The sequence below is a fragment of the Oncorhynchus mykiss genome, chromosome 5 (assembly GCF_057628025.1).
Source record: "Oncorhynchus mykiss isolate SJ-2025 chromosome 5, ASM5762802v1, whole genome shotgun sequence".
Lineage (NCBI taxonomy): Eukaryota > Metazoa > Chordata > Actinopteri > Salmoniformes > Salmonidae > Oncorhynchus > Oncorhynchus mykiss.
Window position 1 is genome coordinate 32,957,679 of NC_143026.1, and position 23,566 is coordinate 32,981,244.

At 46.2% G+C, this 23,566-nt stretch overlaps 1 protein-coding gene across 22 annotated transcripts in view; it reads left to right on the forward strand.

The window, feature by feature from the left end:
- The window catches only part of prrc2b (proline-rich coiled-coil 2B), a 41,245-nt gene extending 18,603 nt beyond the window's left edge, over nucleotides 1-22,642 (forward strand). For 2 of the 22 annotated variants that reach the window (XM_021602486.3, XM_090234524.1), the window contains exons 5-29: nucleotides 1,618-1,681; nucleotides 1,861-2,007; nucleotides 2,240-2,568; nucleotides 2,667-2,803; nucleotides 2,968-3,137; nucleotides 3,252-3,333; nucleotides 3,457-3,616; nucleotides 6,094-6,439; nucleotides 7,561-7,742; nucleotides 8,118-8,322; nucleotides 8,458-10,801; nucleotides 11,016-11,182; nucleotides 11,319-11,428; nucleotides 13,840-13,981; nucleotides 14,147-14,511; nucleotides 14,705-14,806; nucleotides 14,991-15,183; nucleotides 15,316-15,413; nucleotides 16,745-17,110; nucleotides 17,250-17,417; nucleotides 17,626-17,664; nucleotides 17,795-17,874; nucleotides 18,174-18,246; nucleotides 18,983-19,216; nucleotides 20,292-22,642. In XM_021602486.3, coding sequence (XP_021458161.3) covers nucleotides 1,618-1,681; nucleotides 1,861-2,007; nucleotides 2,240-2,568; nucleotides 2,667-2,803; nucleotides 2,968-3,137; nucleotides 3,252-3,333; nucleotides 3,457-3,616; nucleotides 6,094-6,439; nucleotides 7,561-7,742; nucleotides 8,118-8,322; nucleotides 8,458-10,801; nucleotides 11,016-11,182; nucleotides 11,319-11,428; nucleotides 13,840-13,981; nucleotides 14,147-14,511; nucleotides 14,705-14,806; nucleotides 14,991-15,183; nucleotides 15,316-15,413; nucleotides 16,745-17,110; nucleotides 17,250-17,417; nucleotides 17,626-17,664; nucleotides 17,795-17,874; nucleotides 18,174-18,246; nucleotides 18,983-19,210 — 6,297 coding nt within the window. In that variant the 3' untranslated portion in view covers nucleotides 19,211-19,216; nucleotides 20,292-22,642. Of the gene's footprint in view, nucleotides 1-1,617; nucleotides 1,682-1,860; nucleotides 2,008-2,239; nucleotides 2,569-2,666; nucleotides 2,804-2,967; nucleotides 3,138-3,251; nucleotides 3,334-3,456; nucleotides 3,617-6,093; nucleotides 6,440-7,560; nucleotides 7,743-8,117; nucleotides 8,323-8,457; nucleotides 10,802-11,015; nucleotides 11,183-11,318; nucleotides 11,429-13,839; nucleotides 13,982-14,146; nucleotides 14,512-14,704; nucleotides 14,807-14,990; nucleotides 15,184-15,315; nucleotides 15,414-16,744; nucleotides 17,111-17,249; nucleotides 17,418-17,625; nucleotides 17,665-17,794; nucleotides 17,875-18,173; nucleotides 18,247-18,535; nucleotides 18,668-18,982; nucleotides 19,217-20,291 lie in introns of all 22 variants that reach the window. The other 20 variants (XM_090234527.1, XM_090234529.1, XM_090234525.1 and 17 more) reach the window with 17 other exon arrangements.
- The last annotated feature ends 924 nt before the right edge of the window (nucleotides 22,643-23,566 follow it).

Sequence of the window (23,566 nt, forward strand, 5' to 3'; positions counted from 1 at the left end):
GGGACACAATCATGAAGTGGAACGACATTTATTGGATATTTCAAACTTTTTTAACAAATCAAAAACTGAAAAATTGTGTGTGCAAAATTATTCAGCCCCTTTACTTTCAGTGCAGCAAACTCTCTCCAGAAGTTCAGTGAGGATTTCTGAATGATCCAATGTTGACCTAAATGACTAATGATGATAAATACAATCCACCTGTGTGTAATCAAGTCTCCGTATAAATGCACCTGCACTGTGATAGTCTCAGAGGTCCGTTAAAAGCGCAGAGAGCATCATGAAGAACAAGGAACACACCAGGCAGGTCCGAGATACTGTTGTGAAGAAGTTTAAAGCCGGATTTGGATAAAAAAATATTTCCCAAGCTTTAAACATCCCAAGGAGCACTGTGCAAGCGATAATATTGAAATGGAAGGAGTATCAGACCACTGCAAATCTACCAAGACCTGTCCGTTCCTCTAAACTTTCAGCTCATACAAGGAGAAGACTGATCAGAGATGCAGCCAAGAGGCCCATGATCACTCTGGATGAACTGCAGAGATCTAGAGCTGAGGTGGGAGACTCTGTCCATAGGACAACAATCAGTCGTATATTGCACAAATCTGGCCTTTATGGAAGAGTGGCAAGAAGAAAGCCATTTCTTAAAGATATCCATAAAAAGTGTCGTTTAAAGTTTGCCACAAGCCACCTGGGAGACACACCAAACATGTGGAAGAAGGTGCTCTGGTCAGATGAAACCAAAATTGAACTTTTTGGCAACAATGCAAAATGTTATGTTTGGTGTAAAAGCAACACAGCTCATCACCCTGGACACACCATCCCCACAGTCAAACATGGTGGTGGCAGCATCATGGTTTGGGCCTGCTTTTCTTCAGCAGGGACAGGGAAGATGGTTAAAATTGATGGGAAGATGGATGGAGCCAAATACAGGACCATTCTGGAAGAAAACCTGATAGTCTGCAAAAGACCTGAGAAAACATAAAGCAAAATCTACAATGGAATGGTTCAAAAATAAACATATCCAGGTGTTAGAATGGCCAAGTCAAAGTCCAGACCTGAATCCAATCGAGAATCTGTGGAAAGAACTGAAAACTGCTGTTCACAAATGCTCTCCATCCAACCTCACTGAGCTCGAGCTGTTTTGCAAGAAGGAATGGGGAAAAAATTCAGTCTCTCGATGTGCAAAACTGATAGAGACATACCCCAAGCGACTTACAGCTAGCTGTAATCGCAGCAAAAGGTGGCGCTACAAAGTATTAACTTAAGGGGGCGGAACAATTTTGCACGCCCAATTTTTCAGTTTTTGATTTGTTAAAAAAGTTTGAAATATCCAATAAATGTCGTTCCACTTCATGATTGTGTCCCACTTGTTGTTGATTCTTCACAAAAAAATACAGTTTTATATCTTTATGTTTGAAGCCTGAAACGTGGCAAAAGGTCGCAAAGTTCAAGGGGGCCGAATACTTTCGCAAGGCACTGTAACTCGAGTAATCTTCAATCCATTCTGGGTATTTTAAGGAAGTGAAATAGGCTTCCAACCCGAATGCAAAATTGGTCAGGAAACACACCTCCAAGACTGAAATCTCTTTAATACAATTTCCTCTGTTGTTTCCACAGAGCACAAACACAGGTGGACCAAAGCAATGGGCCCAGCTAAATGGAAAGGCCGTAGAACTAGATGGTGAGTTGGAATGGAAAACTTGACTGTTCAAAATTACTTTCTCTTTGGTCAACATTGATGGAGGTGCTATCAGACGTGTCAATTTACTGCATGCCTCCACCTCATGATTTTCCATCAGCCTCCGTTTCTTTTGACTCTGCTGTGACTGACAGCTGTGCCTCTTGTTTCCATGGCGACAGCAGGTTTAAGGGCCTCAAACCGACTGCAGCCCTTCTCTCACGAGGAATTTCCAACGCTGAAGGCTGCTGGGGAACAGGACAAGGCTGGCAAGGAAAGAAGCGCCTTCGATCCGTCGTATGGGCCCGGACCAAGCCTCCGCCCCCAGAGTGAGTCCAGTGGACATAGCTGTGGTGGCACAAACATGTACTCCAGTTCAAAAGGAATCCACATGCCTTTAAATTATGAATAGTGGAGCAGCCTCACAGCATAGTTGCTAATAAGTGCTGTGGGAAAATATTGTGGACATACTTAAAAAAACTGAATACACTGCAATTTCACCTTCTAACTCCTTAGACACAGGCTTGTTTTCTCAAATTTGTTTTCCTCTTGTCTTTCCAGATGTGACAAGTTGGAGGGAGGGTGGTGGGAGGAACCTTGTGCCCTCCTTCCTGCCAGCAGGCCTGCCCTCAGATTCCGAGGGCAAGGCCAGCGGCGTAGCTGAGACTGGAAGCCCCCCTCCACCTCTTCCCCCCTCTGCCGCCCTCTCTGCCTCCATGGTCAGTCCCACCCCTGCCACCGTTGTCAGCGCCCCTTCAGTCCTAGAGCCCAAGGAGCCCTGTCTGCGCCCTGCCCAGCCCCTCCGCAGGCCCACCCCCCCTGCCCTGAACCATCACCAGCTCCACCACCCTACCACCACCACCACCTACCACGACATGCTGCCTGCCTTCGTAAGTAGCACAATAATACTCTTAATTTATTTTCACTTCATGACACCTTAATGCAAGGTTCTGTTCTGACTGTATACTTTTTGTCTATTGGTTTTCAGATGTGCCCCAAAGAGACTCGTGATGCTCCCGGCACTGCTGAACACACTGGCCCTGTCACTGTGGTCGCCCCAGTTCGCTTTGACAACCGGCCCACCTTCAGACAGCCCTACCCCAACATCAACCAAGAGCCTGTCAAGTAAGTTGTCACCTGCATATGCCTACTGTCTGGAAGCGATGCTCAGTTAAAATAATGAAAGATTAAAAAGGATAATACAATTGAAGATTCTGTGAATTCTTTTGTTTTCTTTGCAAAAATAATCACAGGTCTCTCACCTCCCCATGTTCATAATCTCCTTATAGCGGTGAGGTTAGGAGAGAAGAAAACCGCTTCATCCGTGGGCCCTCCCGCAACCTCTCCTCCAGACCCATCCGTCGGCCCGGTGACAGACCCCCTCGTCCGGCCATCATCAACCCAGAGGACCTGAAGGATCTGGATGAGCTGGACAACGACTGTGAAGACGGCTGGGCAGGTGGGGGGGCTTTCTGTTATTGCATCATACAAAGACTGAAACAACATTTCTGTGGATGTGCCGTAGCAGAACTAGATTGACCTTGATAAAAATGTTGTTCTCTTACCATTCCAGGTATCCATGAAGAAGTGGATTATGGCGAGAAACTCAAGTTCAGTGACGATGAGGAGGAGCACGCCGAAAAGAACAAGATGTGGTGAAATTACCCCCACCCCCTTTGTGTTTGTGACTGAATAGAATATTGTTGGTGTTATTTCTGTAGCTTTAAGAGCAGTGACCTTGTAGCAGTGACTGATTGTGAGCTCTATCTCTGACCCAGGGCTGAATGGGAGAACCAGCGTCGCGAGCACCAGTTGTTGCTGAGCACAGGAGAGGGGGCGTACCCCCAGGAGGGCCCTGAGGAGGAGGCTTACCTGGCCTTCCAGGAGCAGATAGCCCACAGGAAGACCAACAGCAGGTTCCCCTCTGGAGAACCACAGGTAAGGTCATACCTGAGTCCACTGTGCCTCAGACTGCTACCCTTGCCTCGTCCCCTAGCCTTCAATACCACTGATCTCTGAAGTTTTGAGTTTAAAGAAGTATGGCAGAAGCCTGTCCAGTCATTTCACCTATCAGTGGTCATGAAGTCTTCAGACAATGCACATGACTATTATCAATAACCCTTGATTGAAATAAGACTCAACAAATTGCCTTGTAGGGATTAAAAAGTGAATGTTTAATTACAACTTCCAGGGTATAAATGCAAAAGCTTATATGGAGATACACACACTGGTCACTGTAAGATTAACTAATGTTTAGGCATTAACTTTTTCGGGGTAGGGGGCAGTATTTGGAAGTTTGGATGACTTGAGGTGCCCAAAGTAAACTGCCTGTTACTCAGGCCCAGAAGCTAGGATATGAATTTAATTGGTAGTATTGGATATAAAGTTTCTAAAACAGTTAAAATAATGTCTGTAAGTATAACATAACTGATATGGCAGGCGAAAACTTGAGGAGAATCCATCCAGAAATATTTTTTTTGAGCTTACCACTCATTATAATGGCTGTCTATGGGAATATAAAATAAATACCTCCCAGATTGCAGTTACTAGGGCTTCCAGCAGATGTCAACAGTCTTTAGAAAGAGTTTCAGGCTTGTTTTTTTTAAAAATTTGCTAGAATTCGTAGTTTTTGTAAGTGGCTCCCATTTTGTCTGTAGTGTTGCACATGGATGAGGGCCCGCACTTTGTTATTTATCTCCGGTAATGAACATACTATTCTCGGTCTTAAATTTGATTGTTTATTTACATATTAGGGTACCTGAGGATTGATTATAAACGTTGTTTGACTTGTTTGGATGAAGTTTATTGGTAACTTTTGGGATTTATTTGTATGTAATTTGAACGAGGGAAACCGGTGGATTACTGAGTCAAGCCCACCAACTAAACTGACTTTTTTGGGATATAAAGAAGGACTTTATAAAACAAAAGGACCGTTTGTGATGTAGCTGGGAACATTTGGATTGCAAACAGAGGAAGATCTTCAAAGGTAAGTGATTTATTTTATTGCTATTTCTGACTTTCGTGACGCCTCTGATTGGTTGGAAAATGTTTGTAATGCTTTTGTACGTTGGGTGCTGTCCTCAGATAATCGCATGGTGTGCTTTCGCGGTAATGCCTTTTTGAAATCTGACAAAGCGGCTGGATTAACTTCACTAGGGTAGGGGGCACTATTTTCACTTCCGGATTAAAAGTGCGCCCAAACTAAACTGCCTGCTACTCAGGCACAGAAGCTAGGAGATGCATATAATATAAGATTTGGATAGAAAACACTCTACAGTTTCCAAAACTTTAAATAATGTCTGTGAGTATAACAGAACTGATTTGGCAGGCGAAAACCTGAGAAAAATCCATCCAGGGAGTGAGATTGTTTTATGTTTGTAGTTTTCTATTGAATGCCATTACAGTATCCATTGATTTAGGACTCAAATTGGACTTCCTATGGCTTCCACTAGATGTCAACAGATTTCAGGCTTGTATTCTGAAAAATGAGAGCGTAAGACCACTCTGAATGAGTGGACCCTACAGTGTCCCAGAGGTTTTTCATGAGCGTGACAGAGAGAACGCCTTTCTTGTTTACCTTTTATATTGACGACGATATTATCCGGTTGAAATATTATTGATTATTTAGGCTAAAAACAACCTGAGAATTGATTATAGACATCGTTTGACATTTTTTGTCTGCCTGTTGTGACTGCTTTTGAGCCTGTGGATTACTGAACAAAACACTCGAACAAAACTGAGGTTTTTGGATATAAACAGGGACTTTATCGAACAAAACAAACATTTTATTGAGTAAATGGGAGTCTTGTGAGTGCAACCATATGAAGATCATCAAAGGTAAGTGATCAATTTTATCGCTATTTCTGACTTGTGTAACTCTACTTAGCTGGTAACTGTTTGTAATGATTTGTCTGCTTGGCGCTGTTCTCAGATAATCGCATGGTATGCTTTCGCCGTAAAGCCTTTTTGAAAACCGTGGTTGGATTAACAAGAAGTTCATCTTTAAACCGATGTATAACACTTGTATGTTGTATGTTTTTTATTAATTTGTATAATGAGTATTTCAATTTTTGAATTTGGCGCTCTGCAATTTCACTGGATGTTGGCAAGGTGGGACGCTAGCTTCCCACGTACCCTAGTGAGGTTAACAAGAAGTTAAGCTTTGAAATGATGTAAGACACCTGTATTTTCATGAATGTTTAATATTATTATGAATTTCGCGCTCTACAATTTCACAGAATGTTGGCACACTACCATCCCACCTACCCCAAAGAGGTTAAAGCATAAAGAGTACTTACACCTGTAGGAAGAGAACACTTGAGTCACATTTATATGCGTGTGTCTTAAGTCCATTGTACACAGAAACCATGTAGTCCCCACATTAACACCCGAACCCTCCTCTGTGGCGTCTCTAGGCCCAGCAGAAGAGCTCCGGGCCTGGCATGGCCCACCCGGGTGAACCCCTGGACGACCAGGAGGAGCGCCAGGGCCCAGCCCGGGCCAAGTTTGTATCACCAGAACTCTCTGAGGCAGTGGAGAGAGCTCGCCGGCGCAGGGAGGAGGAGGAGAGACGCGCCCGTGAGGAGAGACTTGCCGCCTGCGCCGAGAAGCTCAAGAGGCTAGACGAGAGGTTTGGGAAGACTGAGAGACAGTTGTCAAGGTCTGAGGAGGGAGCGAAGGATGCAGAGAGCAAGGAGGCAGCACTGTCCCCTGGGAGAGAGAGCAAAAACCACCAGGAGAGCTGGCAATATGGCACGAAAGGTAACACCAAACCGCCATTAGTGTTTGTTTAGTAAACATTTATTTATTCAGATTGATCAGTTGAAAATACTAACTTGCAATTCTCAGTCATAGTGTGCACTTTCAGTAAAATGCTCAATTTCAACGGTATGGCTATTACTGAATGTAGGAAACATACAGGGTTGCCAGGACTAACTAAAATCTCTAGCCCAATGACCTCTGAAACTGCCCACAAGGCTTGAAAACTAGGCCCCCAAAAATGTTTGCCCCGAGAGTTGCCAAATTTATCCAATAAACCCTTTTCCCATAACGTTATTGAGCGAATTAAGAAGGAATATCGATGTCATTTTTAATGATGTAGGTTAAGAAGCTAAATTTGGTTTTCCGTCAAAATAATTATTGCGAATTTAAGAATATATTGCAAGGGAAAAATGAATTGACCTTAATCTCTCCAGATCATTTTCTATCAATGGATGTCGATTTAACTTGTTTTGACTGCTATGATTAAGCAATAAGGCCAGAGGAGGTGTGGTATATGACCAATATACCAAGGCTAAAGGCTGTTCTTAGGACATAAGAAAAGTTGACATTAGAATGCAGTCTACTAGTCTACTAAATCACCTCCTGAGCGAATTTATCCAAAGAGCTCTAGTGCTCATGAAGTAGTTTTCTAATGCTTTGTCGCTGTTATATCAGTTTTAGCGCGTTAGAGGTCGTCTCCGTAATGACCAATCTACAACTGGTAAAAAGTTGTCATGACGTGTACGCGTGCTGCTGTCTCCGTGACTCAACTGCTTCTGCTGCAGCACTCTCTCAGCCTGTGCTCTCAACACACACACACCCCTTCGGCCCTCCCCCTCTCCACCGTTCACTCACTCAATAACAGCTTGCTCACTGCCTGATAGTCAGCAGCAGCAGGTCACAGTGAAATGTATATATTTTTTTTAAGAGAAATGCCATGGTGGCCGCTGTACAATTTAGAAGTAGCCCAAAAACCTGCCACCCGTGACAAATACATTTTCACCCGCGACACCGTTTTCAAAGTAGTCCAATTTGGCTGGAAAACTGCAAACATGGCAACACTGGAAACTTGGGTAGCTATGTAAAAGTAGGATTATAACACGCTCCCTCTCCTGTCCCAGACACTGAGTGTCCCTTGGAGCACTCCCCCGGCCAGCAGGACTACAGGGAAGAGGGCACCTTGGGCTTCGTCCCCTACCGCAATGAGGACGATGGCGGGGCTGAGCCCACTTCTCCCCTGCCCGACTACACAAACCACCAGGCCTCCAAGCCCGTCCCGCCCCGCTTCCAAAAGCAGCAGCAGGTGAGCCGCCCGGGCCAACGTCATCTGATGCTTTCCCAGCAGTCCCTTCCCTCCAGCCCCAAAAATCCTTATCCCTTCCCTAATTCCTGGTGGGATTAGCAGCTTGAGAAAGGCCCGTCAGTTCACAGGAGCAGGTCTTTTCCGTCGGGTATTATGAAGGGGGCCAACGGGTGTGTTTGTTTTGTTCTGTTGTGTAGTGTTTTAATGAGTTATGTGGTGGATGCACAGCAATAGGCAATTGACAAAACAGGAAATAACCACTCGCTGCATATAGTACACTTCTTTAAATGCATCTAGTCACTTTTTTATGTGAGGTGAATAATTATACCAGTGTGAACATAATGGGTTCATGCGCTGTCGTCCCTCCCCTCTCAGGACCAAGTGTATAAAATGCAGCACTGGCAGCAGCAGTCTGGCCACCCCGCCCCCTCGGGCTCCAGCCACCCCCCGAGGGGGTACTACCCCCCACACATGCTGGGCTTTGACCCCCGCTGGATGATGATGCCCCCTTTCTTGGACCCCCGCATGGCCCAGGGCCGCTCCCCCGTGGACTACTACCCCAATGCTGTCCACTCTTCAGGTGAGACCTGAGAAAATAGTATTGTTTTACTAAAGGGAATGATGAATTTCCTGATTTAGATTGATATGGGATCTCCAAATAATCCTGCATCTGTATCATCTCTAACTGTAGATTACCTCCTCTGTGTTTGCGTAGGAATTATGAAATCGAGGATGCAGCCAGACCACCTGAACAGCCCAGGGTCCCCCTCTGACGATGGCTGCCATCCAAGCATGCATCAGGAGCGGAGGGCCCCCTCCACCGAGCCCTACCCCTTGTGGAACCAAGATGGCTACCCCCCTCGCAGTTTCACCCCACCCTACCAGAGACAGCACGAGAGCTCAGACAGGAGCCAGCCAGACGACCGGAGTGACAGGACATGCTCCCAGCAGGACTTGTACGAAGAGAGTGGTAACGAGTGCCTAGACAACCCATCTGGTGACCTCTCCCATCAGGCCTACCACCAGAGCAAAGGTCCCGACAGGGATCACCACCCGCACGACCAAGGCCTGCTCTCCTCAGCCCCGAGCCGGCCCCAGCAGCAGCATGCAGACAGCGGCTACCCCAAACAGGAGCCCAAAGACAGGTACCTGAAGGACGGCACTGAACCCTGTGACGAAGTCTTCGACACCTCCAAGGAAAAGGTTTTTGACTCAGACTTCCATAGGCGAGATGGAGGCCAGAAGAAGGAAGTTGGTGTTGGTGGTCAGAACCAGTGGTCTGATCCTGGCTCCAGCACCCCTGCCAGCAGTGTAAGCCAGCCCTCTGAGACTGGCGGTAGGACCCTGACCCGCAGGACCGGTCCCATCAAGAAGCCTGTGCTAAAGGCCCTCAAAGTGGAGGACAAGGAGAACGAGAAGCCCAAAGTGGAGCCGGAGGAGAAGGTAGTCCCTTACCGCCTGGAAAAGGAGGTGCTCACCAACGTATATGACCTGAAGAAAGATAACCAGCCCCTAGTAAGTAACAGACGCTCGGCCTCGCCTGCTATTGAGAAGCAGCCAGAAGAGAAGCAACAACCACCAGCTCCTGCTAAAATAGAGCGGCCAGCCAGTACCAACAGTGAGGATTTGCCGAAGGAAAACAGCTGGGACAGCGGAAAGAGCCAGTCCTCCAGAGACAGCCAGGAGAGCAGGGAGCCTGGTGCACCACGACGCAACAACTGGATCTTCATCGATGAGGAGCAGGCCTTTGCCGGAGCCAGGGGAACGGGTAGAGGTCGGAGCCGTGGCGGCTTCAAGGAGTTCAGTTCAAGAGGAGACCGTGGTGGCCGGGGAGGCCGAGAGAACCCCAGAGGAGGCTACAACAACAATATCAACAGCAAGGACGCTGCTGGAACCCAGAGACCAGGCAGAGGCAGAGGACTGCCCAGGGACTTTGTCAAGGTGGAGGACCTGCAGAGGGGGAAGCCGAGGAGGCGCAACGTCAGCGAGACTCTGAGCGAGACCTCAGAGTATGAGGAGCTGCCCAAGCGGCGACGCCAGAAGGGCTCTGAAAACGGAGAGGGTGGCAGCTACCCAGAGCAGGGAGAGACCAGGAAGGCCGACCGAGACTCTTGGAGGTCCAACAAGGTGTACACGGAAGAACAGGCGGCCAGTGATGCCCGCGACAAGGCCAAAGCCAGCAGCAGGGGGTTCGGAGGCTTCGGCCGCTCCCTGCCTCCCAGACTCGATACTGGCAGGGGTTACAACACCAGCCGAGGGTTCAACAACGGCTCCAGAGACATCTCCACCTGGAGAGGACGGGGGACTCAGTTTGGCAGTGGCGGTGGGCCCATGCAGGAGAACGGCTACGTCTTGGGCACCGAGACCTATCCCAGGAGACCACCTGCAGAGCGTGAGCCCCTCAAATACACCCCCAAGTTTACTGGCTCTACTGGTTCCTTCATGGAGAACGGCGCTGAGGACCGCAGCGGGGAGGGTGAGTACTACATAGACAGCGACAACCCTGGACAACAGCCGTTGAGAAGACGGAGGCCGCCGCGCCAGGACAAGCCCCCGCGTTTCCGCCGACTACGTCAAGAGAGGGAGCCCGGCAGTGGCCAGTGGACCAGCGATGAGTACATCAATGGATCAGAAGGATTCGCGAACCCCTGGCCGAGCCGCTCCAAGGAGGGAGGTAAAGAGGACGGCTGGTCCAGTGGCCACTACTCCGGAGGGGGGGGTAGGTCCGGTGGTCAGCACGGCCAGGCGGAGGACTGGGAGACTGGCTCAGAGAACAGCGACTTCAGTGACTGGAGGGAGAAGCGTGGGGGAGGGCAGCAGCAGCAGGCACACGGGGGAGATGTGCACTCAGACTCAGGCCACGGGGATCCTGGGTCTGGAGAGAAGAGGGAGCTGGCCAAGAGGAGTTTCTCCAGCCAGCGCCCCCTGGTGGACCGGCAGAACAGGAAGGGTGAGGTGGATGGGAACAAGATGACACGCTCTTCAGAGAAACCTAACGCTCTGCCCTCCTGTAACAGGAACGACGGCTGGCAGAATGGAGGGTCCTCCAACCATAAGAGGTGAGTACTGTGCTAACTTTGGCTTATGCGAACTTGGTGTGAGAACGTTCAACAAAACTATTGATATTGTTTTGTCTTGACTTAATTGTTTCAAAACATTCTCAAGACATCAATATACTGGAGCTTCTAAAAACAAACCTTAGCAACACTTTCGCACAATAATATGTTTTAAGTGGTAACACCTGACTCATGGAATGTCTCTCCCTGATTCCAGCAGGAGCCCAGAGGAGTCAGGCCCAGTCTACAATGTTGAGCAGTCTGAGGAGGGCCACCAGGCAAACGAACCCTCGGGGAAGAAGCTGGACAAGGAGATGAAGCCCAGGTCTGTGAAGGGAGACCTGGCCAAACCACTGTCTCAGTACGACCTCAACAGCTACCCCAGTGAGTATGCTAGGCACCAACTTCATAATAACACCTACTTGAGTCAATTAAGCAAGGCTCAAATTAAATCTAAACCAGGGGTCTCAACCTGGTGGGCCAGATGACTGATTTAATGTGGCACACGTGTGTCTTCCAGTTGAGGGGGATTCTGGGGGTCCTAGTCCAGATGGGTTCCAAGACCTGTCCAAGAAACAGCTGCGGCGCCCACAGGAAGACGATAGAAGGAGAAAGGAACAAGGAGCTCCTGTAAGTTGACAGAACATTCAAATAAGCCTGAGACATTTAAATAAAACTAACAATCGGCAAAAGAGCTTTCGGTGTCTAGAGTATAGACCCAGTTTTGAGTAAAATCTAAATAATTTCAAATCAAAGTTTATTTGTCACGTGCGCCGAAAACAACAGTGAAATGCAACCTTACAGGCTCTAACCAATAGTGCAAAAAAAGGTATTAGGTGAACAATAGGTAAGTTAATTAAATAAAGCGACAGTAAAAAGACCGGTTATATACAGTAGAGGCTATAAAAGTAGCGAGGCTACATACAGGCACCTGTTAGTCAGGCTGATTGAGGTAGTATGTACATATGGTTAAAGTGACTATGCATATATGATGAACAGAGTAGCAGTAGCGTAAAAGAGGGGTTGGTGGGTGGCTTGACACAATGCAGATAGCCCTGTTAACCAATGTGCGGGAGCACTGGTTGGTCGGCCCAATTGAGGTAGTATGTACATGAATGTATAGTTAAGTGACTTTGCATATATGATAAACAGAGAGTAGCAGCAGTGTAAAAGAGGGTTGCGGGGCACACAATGCAAGTAGTCTGGGTAGCCATTTAATTACCTGTTCAGAAATCTTATGGCTTGGGGGTAAAAACTGTTGAGAAGCCTTTTTGTCCTAGACTTTGCACTCCGGTACCGCTTGCCATGTGGCAGTAGAGAGAACAGTCTATGACTGGGGAGGCTGGGGTCTTTGACCATTTTTGGGTCGTCTTCTAACAACGCCTGGTATAGAGGTCCTGGATGGCAGGTAGCTTAACCCCAGTGATGTACTGGGCCGTACACACTACCCTCTAGTGCCTTGCGGTCAGAGGCCGAACAATTGCCGTACCAGGCAGTGATGCAACCAATGCTCTCGATGTTGCAGCTGTAGAACCTTTTGAGGATCTCAGGACCCATGCCAAATATTTTTAGTTTCCTGAAGGGGAATAGGCTTTGTTGTGCCCTCTTCATGACTGTCTTGGTGTGTTTGAACCATCCTAGTTTGTTGTTGATGTGGACACCAAGGAACTTGAAGCTCTCAACCTGCTCCACTACAGTTCCGTCGATGAGAATGGGGGCGAGCTCGATCCTCCTTTTCCTGTCGTCCACAATCATCTCCTTAGTCTTGGTTACGTTGAGGGATAGGTTGTTATTCTGGCACCACCCGGCCAGGTCCTCCCTATAGGCTGTCTCGTCGGTGATCAGGCCCACTGTTGTGTCGTCTGCAAACTTAATGATCAATCAATCAATCAAATCAATCAAATTGATTTTATATAGCCCTTCGTACATCAGCTGATATCTCAAAGTGCTGTACAGAAACCCAGCCTAAAACCCCAAACAGCAAGCAATGCAGGTGAAGAAGCACGGTGGCTAGGAAAAACTCCCTAGAAAGGCCAAAACCTAGGAAGAAACCTAGAGAGGAACCAGGCTATGTGGGGTGGCCAGTCCTCTTCTGGCTGTGCCGGGTGGAGATTATAACAAAACATGGTCAAGATGTTCAAATGTTCATAAATGACCAGCATGGTCGAATAATAATAAGGCAGAATAGTTGAAACTGGAGCAGCAGCACAGTCAGGTGGACTGGGGACAGCAAGGAGTCATCATGTCAGGTATTCCTGGGGCATGGTCCTAGGGCTCAGGTCCTCCGAGAGAGAGAAAGAAAGAGATGGTGTTAGAGTCGTGCCTGGCCCTGCAGTCATGGGTGAACAAGGAGTACAGGAGGGGACTGAGCACGCACCCCTGGGGAGCTCCAGTGTTGAGGATCAGCGTGGCAGATGTGTTGCTACCTACCCTCACCACCTGGGGGTGGCTCGTCAGGAAGTCCAGGATCCAGTTGCAGAGGGAGGTGTTTAGGATCCTTAGCCAGGAAGTCCAGGATCCTTAGCTTAGCGATGAGCTTTGCGGGTACTATGGTGTTGAACGCTGAGCTGTAGTCATTGAATAGCATTCTCACATAAGTGTTCCTTTTGTCCAGGTGGGAAAGGGCAGTGTGGAGTGCAATAGAGAGGGCATCATCTGTGGATCTGTTTGGGCGGTATGCAAATTGGAGTGGGTCTAGGGTTTCTGGGATAATGGTGTTGATGTGAGTCGTTACCAACCTTTCAAAGCACTTCATGGGTATGGACGTGAGTGCTACGGGTTTATAGTCATTTAGGCAGGTTGCCTTTGTGTTCTTGGGCACAGGGACTATGGTGGTCTGTTTGAAACATGTTGGTATTACAGACTCAATCGGGGACATAATTGCTAATGGATTCATGCAAGCAACGATACTTCTTTAACAACATACTGTTTTTTCCTAAATATCTCAATCATATGTTATGTTAAGTATAGTTGTACATGACTTGAGGTGCTGTGTTGTACTTAATCTATGGAAAAAAAAGCATTTCTTTGCCACACTGCAGGTTCCAGTAAAAAACAGACCGATCACCTCCAAGATGCCCCCGCGGTTTGCCAAGAAGCAGGGTGGCATGACCATTGATCAGCCAGAAGAGGGACTTTCTGCCAACAACCTGGGCACAGAAATCTGGGAGACTAACAGCTCAGGTAGGAGTAGGGGCAACACTCCAGCCTTCACACACCTCATCTTCCACCCCATCTGATAACTGTTTCCCATACTCAGCTTTTCCCTCCAAACTACATAGGAACATTCTTGTGCTGTCAACTGTATAACATAATACATTGGTTCTATGGTTCTATTCCTTCCCTCAGCTCTCTCAATCCAGTCATCTGGAGGAGATTCGTGGACCAAGCAGGTCTCCTTCACAGGCAGTGAGCCCAACTCTGAGGATTCTGACGCGGGCCCTGAGCAGAGCAAGGAGCAGCACAAGCCCGGTCCCATCGGCAACGAACGTTCACTCAAGCACCGCAAGGGCTCGGAGGGTGTGGAGCGTCTGGAGGGGAGGCCCATCACTCCCGTCAACGGCGTGGACCTCCATGTGGACACAGTGCTGCCTGTGCCACCCATCGAGTTTGGTGTCAGTGCCAAGGACTCTGACTTTAGTCTGCCACCCGGTTCCACCCCAGTGCCCGTTTCCAACCCTGTCACCAAGCTGCAGGACGCCCTCGTCAGCAATGTGAGTACAAATATACTGAGTTCAACTGGATTCCCATTGTCACCTCATGATTATAAGGTGGGCTATTAAAAGGAATCCTTCAAGTGCTACACTTGAAGTGGCTTGATAAAATAAATATCATAAATGAGATGTAAAATGGACAAAGGATGTCATTGGCTAGTTGTTGATGTGTATAACCTTTGTGTGTGTGTAGCCGGCCCTGACCCAGGCCATTCCCATGCTGCGTAGAGACCACCTGCAGCCTGGCATCAACCTCAACCCCATCTCTTTCCCCAGTGCTGACCTCACACTCAAGGTACACACCCCACTGCCTCACACTCTCCACACTCCAGACATCTCTAAACACTAGTCTTAAATAAATGTAATTCTCAGTTACCTACCTGGCTAAGTAAAGGTTAGATCAAATAAACGTTAGTAAACACAAAAGATTTTGTGTAATTTCACCGACCATTTCTATCCCTTCGCCCCCTTTTTCTCAGATGGAGTCGGCCCGTAAGGCGTGGGAGAACTCCCAGTCTCTCCCCGAGCAGGGCTCTCCTGGTGGGGGTGCCTCTGGCGCCCAGCCCCCTTGCAGCGTGGGCTCCTCCAGCGGGGTGAGCTACAGCTCTTTCGGAGGGGTGTCCATGCCCCCCATGCCCATTGCCTCCGTGGCGCCTTCCATGTCCATGCAGGGTAAGAGGACACTCGCACATTAAACATTGACATTATTGCTATATTTGCCAAAAGACTATGCGTTGTATGAAATGTAAATCTGTGCATTATTATTATACATTTGAAATAACAATTGTATTTCCGTCTCTGTAGGTAACCATGTCCCCCCGCTGTATCTGGACGGCCATGTCTTTCCCAGCCAGCCTCGTCTGGTGCCCCCAACCATGACCCAGCAGCAGAGCTACCAACAGGTCCAATTCCAATTATTTTTCTTCTTTATATACACTACCGTTCAAAAGTTTGGGGTCACTTAGAAATGTCCTTGTTTTTAAAAGAAATACACTTTTTTTTGTCCATTTAAAATAACATCAAATTGATCAGAAATACAGTGTAGACATTGTTAAATGACAATTGTTGCTGGAAACGGCTGATTTTTAATGGAATATCTACATGTGCGTACAGACTCATTATAAGCAACCATCACTCCTGTGTTCCAATGGCATGTTGTTTTAGCTAATCCAAGTTTAGAATTTTAAAAGGCTAATTGATCATTAGAGAAAACCCTTTTGCAATTATGTTAGCACAGCTGAAAACTGTTGTCCTGATTTTAAAGAAGCAATAAAACGGTCCTCCTTTAGACTAGTTGAGTATCTGGAGCATCAGCATTTGTGGGTTTGATTACAGGCTTAAAATGACCAGAAACAAATAACTTCTATTCTTCTTCTGAGAAATGAAGGTTATTCCATGCAAGAAATTGCCAAGAAACTGAAGATCTCGTACACTGCTGTGTACTACTCCCTTCACAGAACAGCACAAACTGTCTCTAAAGAGGAGTGGGAGGCCCCGGTGCACAACTGAGCAAGAGGACAAGTACATTCGTGTCTAGTTTGAGAAACAGACACCTCACAAGTCCTCAACTGGTAGATTCATTAAATAGTACCCGGAAACCACCGGTCTCAACGTCAACAGCGAAGAGGCGACTCCTGGATGCTGGCCTTCTAGGCAGAGTTCCTCTGTCCAGTGTCTGTGTTCTTTTGCCCATCTTAATCTTTAAAAAAAAATTTGGCCAGTCTGAGATATGGCTTTTTCTTTGCAACTCTGCCTAGAAGGCCAGCATCCTGGAGTCGCCTCTTCACTGTTGACGTTGAGACCGGTGGTTTCCGGGTACTATTTAATGAATCTACCAGTTGAGGACTTGTGAGGTGTCTGTTTCTCAAACTAGACACTAATGTACTTGTCCTCTTGCTCAGTTGTGCTCCCACTCCTGTCTATTCTGGTTAGAGACAGTTTGTGCTGTTCTGTGAAGGGAGTAGTACACAGCAGTGTATGAGATCTTCAGTTTCTTGGCAATTTCTCACATGGAATAGCCTTCATATTGTATTATATTTATTTTGGGCAATAATCGGTGCTTCCTGGATTTCAATTTTTTTTGTGATACATGCCAAAAGTGCTTGATTTTTGCTGGGTCAAAAATGACATTTTGCATGGCAATTTGTGATATGTCTAATTTGTCATAAATGCACTGGTGGGGGGAGGGTAAAATGTAATATTATAATTCACTCCTTCTTGTGTGTGTACGCAGGCGGCCGCGGCTGCCCAGCAGATCCCCATCTCCCTACACACCTCTCTGCAGGCCCAGCTCGGTCTCCGGGGAGGCCTTCCCGTCTCCCAGTCCCAGGAGATGTTCAACTCCATTCCCTCCTTCAGGTCCCAGGTGTACATGCATCCCAATCTGTCTCAGCCTAACCCCATGGTGCTGTCAGGCGGTGGCCCCCTGAAGGGGCCCTATTCGGCCTTCCCGGGCATGCAGCCATCGGACATGGTCAAGCCCCAGTCGGGCTCCCACTACCAGCCCATGAACGGTAGCCAGGCCATGGTCTACGACGGCCAGATGAACCAGGGCCCTGGCATGAGCTCCTCCCAGCTCATGGACTCCCAGCTCATCCAGGTAAGGGGAACAACTCTGTCAGTGGCACACTTAGTTTGAAGGAACAGTTTGCTTGGCTTCTAATGGAAACATTATACTCTCTTCATTCAATGTTTAAAAGGCCCGAACAATGATCCTTCCTCTCTCTCTCTCGCTCCAGGTGACCATGCCCTTGCCGGGCTCCCAGCTGCGTTATGGCTCTGCCCAGCAGCACCTCATCCTGCCCCAATCCATCCAGCTCCAGCAGGGCCAGAACCTCTCCGTCGGAGCTGCCCGCAGGATGCTCCCCCCTGGCTCCCAGCCCCCTGTCATGACCGGCAGTAGAGAGGTGAGCTCTACAGACCCACCAAGTGTCCCTTCCAACAATGTTACAGCTTAACTACCCTAATGATTGATAAATGTTAGCTTTAGGTTGGATTTGGAAACATTTCATGTATAAACAAACAAAAATGCACATTGAATGTAGTGAAACCCATCCCTTTGAAATAGAAGGGATAGTTCACCTAAATTACAAAATTACTTGATTTTTTTTGCAGAATTTCCCAATGTCTACTGGTCCGTATACTACTTACAAGGTAAGGAACAACTGTAGTGAATTTGTCATTTGGGTGAACTATCACTTTAATGCCACAACATTTCATAGATGGCATTGAGATGTTCTTACTTGTATATTTAATGGGGTGTTTGTTTGTTGTCCTTCTCCAGACCTCCCAGATGGAAAAGATAGGCTTCCAGTTCTCTGACAAGCCCAATCACTCCCAGGGCATGCCTGGAGGATACAACAGGTGAGCTGGAACAGCTGAGTGTCACCTTGAAACTTATGTCAAATCACAAAACGACTTCTCTTAGTTCATATCCTTATAAACGTGTTAATTTTATTGTAACATGCCAAAGGATTCTACATGGTTCGCTGCCAGTAAAATGTTTAGACTTGTCAAGAAACTGACAGCACAGCTCCGTTTACTTCTAGTTTGTCCAATATTTAATAAAACATTTAGTGATCATATAATGGCATTAAAGTGATGATATAGATGTAATTGCAAGCCAATGGTAAACCTATATTTTTCCCTCTCTCTCCCATCAGACCAGGGTCTGCCAGCCCCAGTGGGAAGCAGTCTGGCCCCGTGGGCCCTCTGCCTGGGCATTACAACCAGCAGGTATGACCCAACACAGTCATACACACATTAGGTACACACACGCACCTTGGTAGTACTAGTTACTGTTCACATTCTACAATCAACAACTAGGTCAACTGACAATCAAGGTCCTCCAGTGCACTTCACACACTCTCAGACACACAAACACAATTTTACAGGCACTTTTACAGGCTCTTACAGTAGTAGGTACCCCCCACCCCATCCCACCACACACAAACGGTCCTGACACATAATCCCAGATGCCCATACACACTCATATAGCCTCCCCCTCCCATTTCATTGGAAACAGAAGACCTCATCCATGCAGGCCGTTCAGCGGCGAGGCTGGGCTTGCAGTGGCCCTGGCCTGACCTGTAGTTGCTGCTACAGAGACCCGGCCACCGGCTGGTATGAGGCCCTGCTGTGCCCCCTACACGGCAAGGTTATAGAAACCTCAACTCAATCATTCTGCTTGTTCAAATCACTGTGATGTTGCACCACTTGAATGACTAATCAGTTTTGACATGCAGCTTCCCTGAACTGCTCTGGCACAATGGCCTCTCAAGACCTTAGTGTACGTTTATGTCACGAGCATAAAGCAATTTGATGAAATGTCATTTTAGAATTCAGTCTGGAAAATATTTGTAGCTTTGCACACATCTCCGCAACCCCCTTAATATTTGCATAAAGAAAAATACCCATGCATATATACTGAGACGTGTTGCCATGCTAACAGTGTGTGTGTGTGTTCCACCAGGTCCCCCCTCCCCAGGGCAGCATGGTTATGCACATGCGTCCCCCTACCACCGGCCCCTTTCCCACCCCCATCCAGAGACCTGTCATGCAGGTCAACAAGACAGTCATCATCCGCTCCCCCCCTTACCCCAATCCCGGGCGCGAGCCACCCCACTCCAGCCCCCCCTCGGCCCCTGAGCCCACTGTAAAGGGGCCGGAGGATGGCATGAAGGTGAGCCACCCACTGTAAATATAGGTAATTAGATTTTTATCCATTTCGTTTTTTGTTTTTCTTCAATCCAATGTGCCAATGTATGAAATCAAAGCCATATATGAAGAAAGTTTGGTAGTTGCCGTTTCCATCGATTTTGACCTCAATTCATTTTGATTGGTTAAAATGTGTCCTGACGTCAATTACCACTGTCAGCACCTCAACTCTCCATGTCTGTTAAGAAGCAACTAGTGTCTAGTTGTCAAAGTTGCCCTGAACAGACTATATATGGCTCTGAATGAACTCAACTGGATGCACTGCTAATGAACTATTGTAATTAATAATGAACATATTGCGTCATAACCAGTAATATGGTACTTGAGGTATAAAATTCTCATCACAAGATTAACTTGTCTTTAAATTTACCTAGGGAACTGCATTTAATCAAATGGTGCTCATAGACATAGGTAGCCTAATCTTGTAGGCACGTAGTATCATTTACTGGTATATTTGGATAGGGACAAGTACAAAGACATTGAACAAACAATCGTCCGATGCATTGCAGGGGTGTTTCTAGTTTATGCTAATTTAACACCCGTCTCTAGATGGGCATTTATGGAAACAAAAGGAAAGAAATACAAAATCACATATCAGTACATTATCACAATTATATGCACAAAACAAATTACACATACAATCCCATATCATTACATGAACACAATTAAATGCACAAAGAAAATGTCATGGGCGATAAATAAATGCTGTAAATCAAATATCATACATATTTACCTCTAATATTTACAACTTGGATGTAACAGGGTCATGTTCTTTACACACAGCAAGCAGTTCTTACATGAATGCTCTGGTGTTTCTTTTGAATGTGTTGAAATGTTACACAAATACTGTATTCATCTTCTCCCGTGCATAATACTTGTAGCAAAACAAAAATGATGCTTGATAATAGCTTTTTTTCTAATGGTGTCTAATTCTCGCTATTAGACCGTTTTGAAATTAGATTGTTTTAACTATTTCCCTCCTTGGTGACATTAGTGTTATTGTTTTGTTGTCCACTTGAAAAAGATATGAAATGTTATCCTTGCATTTCTCATGTGTGTGTTAGAGTAAAGCCCTGCGAAATGAGCGCCAGCTGGTGGGTGAGGGGAAGGCACTGTCGTGGGGCCTGATGACCAGCACACTCCAGGAGTCCCTTCCCGGCTGGCAGGGCAAACCAGCACCATGCACCTGAGCCATCAAACCCCAGGCTGTCAAAGTGGAGGGCAAGGCATGGCAACAGACCTTCAACCTCCACCCAACCTGCCCCTGGAAGACACAACCCTGTGCACCCTCTTTCGACCCACCTACCAGCCTCTATTGCCAACCCCCAGATCGGGCGCCAAACTAAGGAGCAAGCAGGCATACTGTACCAACTCCCCGAACTATCAGAACCGGACACTTATTATTATTATTAAACACCGTGTGTGTGCGTGTGCGCGCGTGTGTGTGTGTGTGTGTATAAGCAGACTCAAGGTTCTCCTTATTTATTAACATTGTCCTTTTTCGAGAGAAGAACGGTAACAAAAAAATCTGAAATAAATGCACGTTTTCTGTGTTGCTCTGCATCCAAAAAAGGAAACGAACAGCTCCTGCAGATAGTTCACTCCTAGTTCACCCCGTTTTTGCCACACTACTTTTTTGGACTATAGCCCAGTAGAGGAGGCAGACACTTGACATGTCACCACAAGAAAGCAAATCTGTAAGCGTAAAAAACAAACGTGTCCTTTTCCTTCACTTTTTGAAGATTTTTGCTGGTAGTTTTAATATTGTTTTTTAAAGTAATCATCGCCTGTTTGCTCTATTATTAAAGGACTTCAAAGACAGATTTTAAGGACATCATTGTGTGTAAACATGGAAAGGTGTGAATTGGGGCGTGTCGCCCTCAGAGACCCCTGGGGTACTTCACACAGCTCGTGAACTGTGACAAAACTGCTTCGATTTTTAGAAAATGTTTCTGTTATTTTTTTTTGAAGGCTGTTTTTTTCTGCTTTTGTTTTGTCTCTCTCTCTCTCCTATGTGTTTTGTAAACAGAAGCAAAAACTAGGACTTTTTAGAGAAATCATCATCTTGCCTCATTTGAAGCTATCCTAGCGTTGATGCAGTGTGTGCATGTGATGTGCTGAATGTGTGTTAATCGTAGAGCCTAATTCAGGACCCTATCGCAACATTTCAAAAGACAGCAGACACTGCTGCCGTAGTGTGAGGTTTTGATCAACCGAGCTGGCAAAACATGTGGTTTATTCTATAGTGTTAGGGAGTATCTATAGTGTTTGGGAGTGACGACGGGCTTCATTGACTTACTGTACGATCTCAACAGCTGATTGAAATGTTGCTTTTTATTGCTATCCTTTTGGTTGTAATGAGTTGCTGAAATCTGAATTCACATCTGATACATGTCAAGTGCTTTTATATTCCCTCTCCTATAGTGTTTTTGCTTTTGCTCCTAGAGCTATTAAACACTTCTCTATTTTTCTTTTTGAACACAACTCGATGGAAAGGTGGAGGGGTTAGTGAAGGAATGAGTAGGCACACCTCTAGTGAACATTCAGCACCATGTAAGGCCTCTGGGGTGGCGCTAGCAATAAACGCAGCCTAACTCTCAATCAGGGTCCAAATATCTATTTTTATGTTACAATTTCACGACAAAAGAGGGTGTTTAGAATTGCTTGATGAATTGATGTACTTTCTTCGCGTAGGTTTTTTGGTGAACGCTGCAGTTGTTTTGGGCTCTCTGAAGAAGGAAATATTAAAGCATTTTTGTTAGAAAAATAATATGTTGGCATCTGTGATAAAAGAAAGGGGGGGGGCACTCATTTTGAAACTTACTATTCCAATGTCATAACTGGTTATAAATGTTTCTGCGTATTAATGCTCCATGACACTACAAAATGTTCAGACTCGTATTTTATGGCAGTGTTTCACTGACGTCTGTACATGATGCATACCTGTTCAACTATATTCAGAGTTACGGTCAGTCGGGGAGGGTGGGAGTCTAAAATCATATGTTTGAGTCATATATTGTATCACTAATAAAAGGGTAAGTGTTTCAAAGGTCACTATGATGTTCTCACAGGGTGGACTGCTTTCACTTGCAGATTGGCTTATTGCCCATCTCTACTGTGCTTTTTGGACCGACTGGAAGGTGTACACTGAAACGTCTTATACACACATGAGAAACTTAATTTGGTTTCTGCCTGCTCTCGTCTTCACTCATTACTGTACCTACACCAAGATATCGTCCTGATGCTTTTTGTTGGTACTTTTAGGAGACATATTTAATTTGTCAGAGGACCTGTTCACTCTGGAACTGATCATACTATCTATTTATCCTACCTGTTGTTTATCCTTTCAGATATGTGATCATAATCGCCCTTTCCTTATTGAGAGAAAAAATAAAGCAGTTGTGCTTTTTCAAAACCCTTGTCCTTGTTAAATTTGTATTCAAGTCTGTCAATTGGATGAGCAAAGTATTGGCTTGTGTGGGGAATGAATGAATATATAAATACAGTGCCTTGCGAAAGTATTCGGCCCCCTTGAACTTTGCGACCTTTTGCCACATTTCCGGCTTCAAACATAAAGATATAAAACTGTATTTTTTTGTGAAGAATCAACAACAAGTGGGACACAATCATGAAGTGGAACGACATTTATTGGATATTTCAAACTTTTTTAACAATTCAAAAACTGAAAAATTGGGCGTGCAAAATTATTCAGCCCCTTTACTTTCAGTGCAGCAAACTCTCTCCAGAAGTTCAGTGAGGATCTCTGAATGATCCAATGTTGACCTAAATTACTAATGATGATAAATACAATCCACCTGTGTGTAATCAAGTCTCCATATAAATGCACCTGCACTGTGATAGTCTCAGAGGTCCGTTAAAAGCGCAGAGAGCATCATGAAGAACAAGGAACACACCAGGCAGGTCCGAGATACTGTTGTGAAGAAGTTTAAAGCCGGATTTGGATACAAAAAGATTTCCCAAGCTTTAAACATCCCAAGGAGCACTGTGCAAGCGATAATATTGAAATGGAAGGAGTATCAGACCACTGCAAATCTACCAAGACCTGGCCGTCCCTCTAAACTTTCAGCTCATACAAGGAGAAGACTGATCAGAGATGCAGCCAAGAGGCCCATGATCACTCTGGATGAACTGCAGAGATCTACAGCTGAGGTGGGAGACTCTGTCCATAGGACAACAATCAGTCGTATATTGCACAAATCTGGCCTTTATGGAAGAGTGGCAAGAAGAAAGCCATTTCTTAAAGATATCCATAAAAAGTGTTGTTTAAAGTTTGCCACAAGCCACCTGGGAGACACACCAAACATGTGGAAGAAGGTGC